At 41.0% G+C, this 7,465-nt stretch overlaps 1 protein-coding gene across 1 annotated transcript; it reads right to left on the reverse strand.

Annotated features, from left to right (window-relative positions):
* Nucleotides 1-1,422: 1,422 nt before the first annotated feature.
* Nucleotides 1,423-6,891, reverse strand: LOC133662552 (stathmin-4-like). Its single transcript, XM_062066670.1, has 5 exons — nucleotides 6,831-6,891; nucleotides 6,371-6,449; nucleotides 4,992-5,087; nucleotides 2,280-2,479; nucleotides 1,423-2,202 (listed from the first exon to the last, which is right to left on the reverse strand). Exons 2-5 carry the CDS (start codon nucleotides 6,381-6,383, stop codon nucleotides 2,101-2,103), a joined length of 411 nt encoding a protein of 136 aa, XP_061922654.1. The 5' UTR covers nucleotides 6,384-6,449; nucleotides 6,831-6,891; the 3' UTR covers nucleotides 1,423-2,100.
* Between the last annotated feature and the right edge of the window lie 574 nt (nucleotides 6,892-7,465).

Raw genomic sequence — 7,465 nt, forward strand, 5'->3', positions numbered from 1 at the left:
TGGGACACATTGTATCTCAATACAAACAGCTCTGTTTTCATCGCAAAATTCCACAGTATTCTGGACATCTGTGTTGGTGAATCTTTTGCAGTTTGTTCAATTAACAATGGAGACTGCAAAGAAGAAAGCTGTAGGTGGGATCGGTGTATTAGCGTCTGGCTACAGCAACACAACCAGGAGGACTTTGAGTTGGATAGAAGACGCGCTACCGTGAGTACAGCTTTGGCTTCCAAACATTTGATCGCTTGCCCATACGTGCGTGGCGCTATGTGCATGTCACGTACGTAACTTTGGGGCAATATTTGTTTCTTGCCGACTGATGGCGGCCGGGGTGTCGTCGAAAGCTACAACGCCCGCCGCCGCGCCGCTGTCCTCACCTTGACTTTTCTCCGTCTCTGGGCCGCCGACCGCACCGATCATCGTGGGGAAGTCCTTCGTCGTGCCGTGGATCGCTGGAACGCAGGTGAGCACGGGTCGTGATGAGAGCTGGCGTAGGTGGAGAGCTAATGTCTTTAGCATAGCTCTGTCGAGGTCCCGTAGCTAAGTTAGCTTCAATGGCGTCGTTAGCAACAGCATTTGCTAGGCTTCGCCAGGCGGTACAGCATTAACCGTGTGGTTACAGGTCCAGAGTTTGGTAGTATTGTTGATCTTCCGTCTATCCTTCCAGTCAGGGGCTTATTTATTTTGTTTCTATCTGCATTTAAGCACAATGCTATCACGTTAGCTCCGTAGCTAAAGTGCTTCGCCGATGTATTGTCGTGGGGATAAAAGTCACTGTGAATGTCCATTTCGCGTTCTCGACTCTCATTTTCAAGAGGATATAGTACCCGAGGTGGTTTAAAATACAAATCCGTGATCCACAATAGAAAAAGGAGAGAGTGTGGAATCCAATGAGCCAGCTTGTACCTAAGTTACGGTCAGAGCGAAAAAAGATACGTCCTGCACTGCACTCTAATCCTTCACTCTCACGTTCCTCATCCACAAATCTTTCATCCTGGCTCAAATTAATGGGGTAATCGTCGCTTTCTCGGTCCGAATCGCTCTCGCTGCTGGTGTAAACAATGTGCAAATGTGAGGAGCCCTTCAACCTGTGACGTCACGCTACTTCCGGTACAGGCAAGGCTTTTTTTTATCAGCGACCAAAACTTTATCGTCGATGTTCTCTACTAAATCCTTTCAGCAAAAATATGGCAATATCGTGAAATGATCAAGTATGACACATGGAATGGATCTGCTATCCCCTTTTAAATGAGAAAATTTCATTTCAGTAGGCCTTTAAGAACCACTGAATTAGGGTCCAATAAGCCCAAATAGCCAAGAGAAATTTAAAAAAAGCATGTAAACAAACAGCTTGGGGCCTTGAGAGTTTGAATATTCCACTAAGCCTAATAAAGAAATGACATTTCTCACAACATGTTCCGCAATACTTTTTTATTAAAACTTTCAAAGCCTTGAAGAGAATTTTGGATCGGTCAATAGACCCAGCAGCGCCTCTCAAAGGTTCCAAATTAAAATTGAAATAGTAATGTTAAAAGACATGAAAGTAACCAAACGTCAATGCCACTGCAAAAACACACCCTCGTTCAAATGATGACTAGTTACTGACGTAGAAATAAATCATGTTTAGTGCGTGGCAGCCGCTGCGTTCATGGCAGGGTGACTAAAGTGCGGCTTCTTCATGAATCATCCATCCAATGAATTGATTAGTTCTATTATGATATTTTACACAAATGTACACACAACGCTAAGATGTGGATGTCAAACGCTTCTTTCAACTTTTCTGTACAGGCAGTCGCTGGAAAAAGTTTTGTTGACGTTTACTTTTTAGCGTTTTATTTTGTCCGATATCATTATCAAGTAGACACGGCCGGCGTCAGACCGATACCGATGCTGGTTGTGTTTTTATTTCCACACCGAGAAGAAAAACGTCTCTGCCGTCTCTGGGTGTCGCCGTGTCCCGACGGCGTCCGCGCTCACGGAGCAGCGTTGCCGTGGAAACAAAGTTGTCGTCACGCGATCCGTCTAGAGTTCCCGTGCCGTCGGAGTCTTCAGCAGCCGTCCGAAAAAAGGACGATGAGATCCATCTCCGCACGCCAGGCGTCACCTCGCCCCCTGCGACTTCCTGTCCGCGTGTTTGCTGGCCACGTCGCGCTCGTGCTGTCGCCTCTCCGCCAGGTGCTTCAGGAGCTCCGCCTCCTGACACTGAAAGAGCGAAAAAAAAATGGACGTCAGCGTCACGGCCGACGGTCAGGGGCCGGGGACGCTCGTTCGGTTCTGACCTTTCTCCTCTCGTGGGCGGCGTCCAGTTTGTGTTGGATCTCCTCCAGCGAGGGTTTGGGACGAGGGGGCGTGGTCGCCTTGGGCTCGCCGTTAAAGATGGGCGGCTTCAGGATGACCTGGAAGGCGTGGCCGCTCGCACGCTTGCTCAGCTCCATCACCTCCATGTGGCGAATGTCGCCCAGGTTTAGGTCCACCACGCCTGCAAGGACACCGGACCAAACGTCAGAAGGTTTGACGTGAAATAATAACAAGACTAACATCTTCACTTCCGACCCGATCAAAAACTGTTCCTGTCCGTCAAAGACAGGTGTGTCCAAACTTTCATTACTGACTCTTAGTAACGGTATCTGGGTTTGAATCCCAGTTGGGTCGACTGGTAACTCACTCTTCTGTTTCACCGCTGTCATAGGTTTTTAAGAGTACTATGTCAAGCATCGGACTCATTTTCACCAGGACCGAGGTTAAGTCATTGTTCTTCATAAGTGGATCTGGATTCAAATCTCAGTCTGTTTTGTTTTACCTGAGACAGTGGTCCCTGATTATTTTTGTGGATGAACCAGTATCGTTTGTCAACGTGACCCAGGATAGCTCAGTGGTTTAAACCGCCCAATAGCTGGTACTGCGTTCAAATCCCAGTCGGGACGATAGGTATTTTGTTTCACCTTCATCGTAGTTCACTACCACAGGGGTACTCCATTACATCGGTCTTCTTTGAACAAGATTCCGGATTGATCAGTGGTTAACTTTTTTGGCATACAGGGTTCAAATTCCGGGCGGTTCAAAAGAAAACTTACAACCTGGAACAGTTGGTGTTTTCTCCCACCTCCATCGTAGTTTACTGAGACAGTGGTCCTCGAGTACATGAACCATGTTTCAGCAGGATTGAGGATAGTTCAATGGTTACAAAAGTTGGCTCCCCATGAGGGATACTGGGTTTGAATCCCAGTTGGGTCGATCAGTAACTTAAAGTCAGTGTTTTAAGTAGTCTACTGAGACAGGGGTTATCAATTACATTTGTGTATGGGCTGGAATCAGGTCTCAAAGGTATCCAGGCTAGCTAATTGGTTAACATAGTCAGCATTCAATAAGGGTCACTTGGTTCGAATCCCAGTTGGGACAGTAAGTTAGAGCCAGTATTTCGTTTGACCTCCATCGTAGTTTACTCTGACAGGGGTACTCGATCACATTTGTCTGTGGGGCGAAAACTTATTTAAAAAAAGCCCTTGGTAGTTCAGTGGTTAACGCTGTTAGCGTACTGGATTCAAATCCCAGGCGGTTCAAAAGATAACTTACAACCTGGAACAGTTGGTGTTTTCTCTCACTTCCATCGTAGTTTACTGAGACAGGGGTCCTAGATTACATTTGTGTATGTGGCAGGACCATGTTTCAGCAGAATCCAGGATAGTTCAATGGTTAACACAGTTGGCTCCCAATAATCGATACTGGCTTTGAATCCCAGTTGGGTTGATCAGTAACTTACAGTCAGTGTTTTGTGTCACCTCTATTGAGACAGGGGTCCTCGATCAGATTTGTGTATGGACCCAGGATAGCTAAACGCCGATGAGGGTTACTCTGTCCTAATCCCAGTTGGGACGATAGGCAAGGTCAGTATTTTATTTGAACTCCATCGTAGTTTACTCTGACAGGGGTACCCCATCCCATTTGGGTATGGGGTGAAATCTGTGTGCGTACTGGGTTCAAATCCCAGGCGTTTCAAAAGATAATTTACAACCTGGAACAGTTTGTGTTTTCTCTCACCTCCAACGTAGTTTACTGAGACAGGGGTCCTAGATTACATGAACCATGTTTCAGCAGCACCCAGGATAGTTCAATGGTTGGCTCCCAAAGAAGGGGTTTGAATCCCAGTTGGGTTGATCAGTAACTTAGAGTCAGTGTGTTGTTTCACATCCATCGTAGTTTACTGAGACAACGGTCTCTTGTGTATGGGCTGGAATCCGGTCTCGACGGAACCTAGGATGGCTCAATGGTCAACATATAGTTCAAATTTCCAGTCTGGTTGATCAGTCATTTATAAAGCTTCGGCTTTACGGCATCAAGACGACATATATCGTGTGGGTTTTTTACATCACCCACACAGAAGAAAGTTATGTAGTAGTTGGTTGATTATAGTTGAAAAGGTAAGTAAATGGTAAAGATAATAATAATCAGCATAATTGAGGTTGCTAACCAGTGAGCTCTCCTGGGTACGATAATAAGAATTGATAATAAGAATCTTAACATTAACTCCGCCCCAACGTATATAATCCTGACATCTACAGCCATGGTTTTGTAAGTTACCTATCGACCCGACTGGCATTCGAACGCAGTACCCCTTATTTGAGACATGGTTCCGGCCCATACACAAATGTGATCTACAACCCGTCTCAGCACACTTTGATTGAGGTGAAATTAAACACTGTCACTTCCAGGATTGTAGGCTATCTTCTGAACCGACTGGAATTCAAACCCGGTACCCCTTACTGGGAGCCAACGTTGTTAACGACAGAGCTGTCCTGGGTCTTGTTGAGAGAAATTTAATTACCTAAGTAATCGATGAAAGCGGTAAAACAAAACAGTGAGCTGCAGTATCAATTGACTTAACTGGGATTCGAACCCAGATACCATTATTAAGAGTCGGTGAAGTTAGTTAGTGAAGTTAGCTGCCTTAAAGCCAAATGTGATCACGTGACTGTGAGGACGTGTCAGCTGACCTTCCTTCTGAGCGGACAAGGCGCCAGGTGGCTTCTGGAGGATGCAGGAGCACAAAAACGACACCAGAGGGAGCTCTCGCAACTTCTCTCTGTAGGCTGAAAAGAGACAAACGCAAACAATAAGTACGCCAATAATAATATTAATCGTAGTCTTAATAATAACAATAACTGATAATCAAATTATAGTATGTATAAGAATAATAATACAAGTAATATTCATGTTAATAGCAATATTAATCTAAGACAATTATAATATTATTCAAGAAGAACAATTCCCCTAATATTTTAATATTATCTAATATTATAGTATTTTTTTAATCAATGCCAATATCAATGTTACGCATACAATTAATATGAAAAAAATCAATGCAGATATTGATAGCCAACATGAATACTAACACATTAATATTGATATAAACATTTCTATTAATATTATAATTAATATATGTAAATTATAGTCATGTATTATCAATATATTCATATGTATGTATCAATATGATTTGTGTTTTGAATTAAAAATATGCTTATTATTATTGTTTAGTGCCAACGACGATAATAATAATGATCAAATTATAAAGATAATGATATTAAAACTAACATAATGTTAATAGTAAGATCATCCTAAATTGACTGTAATAGGACACAAATCTAATAAAATGTATATTTTATTTTTAATATCATAATTATTGTTACTATTAATATTAATACATCAATGCGGATACTAATACTAATACCAACATAAATAGTAATATTAGTATTGGTACCAACATTATTATTGCTATTAGTATTAATATATATGATAGTCATATTTAATGTGTTAACAAAAATGTGTTATGGATCAATACAATTTGTTTAGAATTAACTTACTCTTTAATATTAATATTTCATGTTAACAACAATGGTGATGATAGTAATAATACCACATTTTTAAACAGAAATTATATGGCTTTTTACAGTGAAATTAATTACAAGTAATGGAAATAAGAATCATATTATGATATAATAATTTGAATGATATCGATATTTTAGTATTAATAAAATTGTTCCTATTAATATAAAAATGTTAAAGCAGATAATGAAACAAACATAATGAAATATGTAATATTAGTATAAACCTGAATCTTCAACACCATTACTCACTTGAATAGTGATATTAACTTGATATTGACAATCTATATGTATATTATATATCAATTATAAATATTATAAATAAATATATCAATTATATATTCTTCATATTTATATATATCAATATTATTTGTGTTTAGAATGAAATCATGTCTAATATGAAGGGTTGTTGCAACAACAAAGATGATAATAATGTTAAGAATATTAATTCAGTGCCAACAACAAGTCTGAGTGGGTGAGAGGAAATGTACCTGATGACGTCATGGCTGCTAGGAAGACTTTGTGAAGTCAGCTAGACTGCACTCAGGGAGTAATGTTGGTCCTGTGAGTCTAAACAGAGGTAAAAACATTTCAACTAATTTGTCACACACAAAACATGCATGGAACTTTCCAGCTAATTAGTTTCAATATCATCAACTGGATCAGTTCAAAAATAATCATTTGCGTCAATTTGTGTTTCCTCTCCGGCAAAGAAGTAAACATTTACGCAAGAAAGATGACGTCTTCTCCGGTGAAAATGTGCTCCTCTCTTTTGTCCGATTACCATGACATCATCCGTATTATTCATGGTGCGTCTGAGCAATGATGTCATTTTCAATCATCGTCTTCATCACCCGAGCACGGTCGCTCCAATTCGAGACAATAACAAGAAAAAGGAGGCCAGGAGAAACTATATAAATGTTTAAAACGGAGGAAAAGATTCTCACTCACCAGTTTGATGTCGGGGCTTCACGCTGAAAATGTGCAGCATCCTCCGCAGCATCAGCACCACCGCACAGCAGCTGCTGCATGACATCACTTTGGAGCCTTCCCATTGGCTGAGGAGAGGCGTGGGCTCCCATTGGTCACGACACACCAAAGAAGAGGAGGCGTGCTGTGGGTGTTTTCTCGTGTGGGAAGGAGGACACGCATCCTTTTTTTTGTCGTTGATTATCATCATTAAATAAAATATTATTTGTTTACATTTTTTATATCATTTGTTATTTCATCTATTTACCCATGATGCACTTCATTGTCCTCTATAAAAAACGGTGTGTGTGTGTGTTTGTGTTTCAGAGAGCAGGGTGAGGGAACTCCTCGCCCCAGATGATGATGTCATGATCAGCCAATCAGGTGTGACTACACAGCTTTTTCTTTTTTTCCCTCTCACACAAGGAAATAGGAATGGTCTGTTCCAGAGTCAATCTGTGACATCTTTTCACACAAAAGAGTCCAGTAGGAAGCACAAACAATATTCAAATAAAATGTTTAAAAGTATACCAATGTATTAATAAATATATGTGGTACAAAATACAGGAAAAAAACACGCACTCTCCAAAAAAGGTCATAAAACAAAAATAAAGAGG

Source organism: Entelurus aequoreus, linkage group LG02, assembly GCF_033978785.1.
Source record: "Entelurus aequoreus isolate RoL-2023_Sb linkage group LG02, RoL_Eaeq_v1.1, whole genome shotgun sequence".
NCBI classification, from domain to species: domain Eukaryota; kingdom Metazoa; phylum Chordata; class Actinopteri; order Syngnathiformes; family Syngnathidae; genus Entelurus; species Entelurus aequoreus.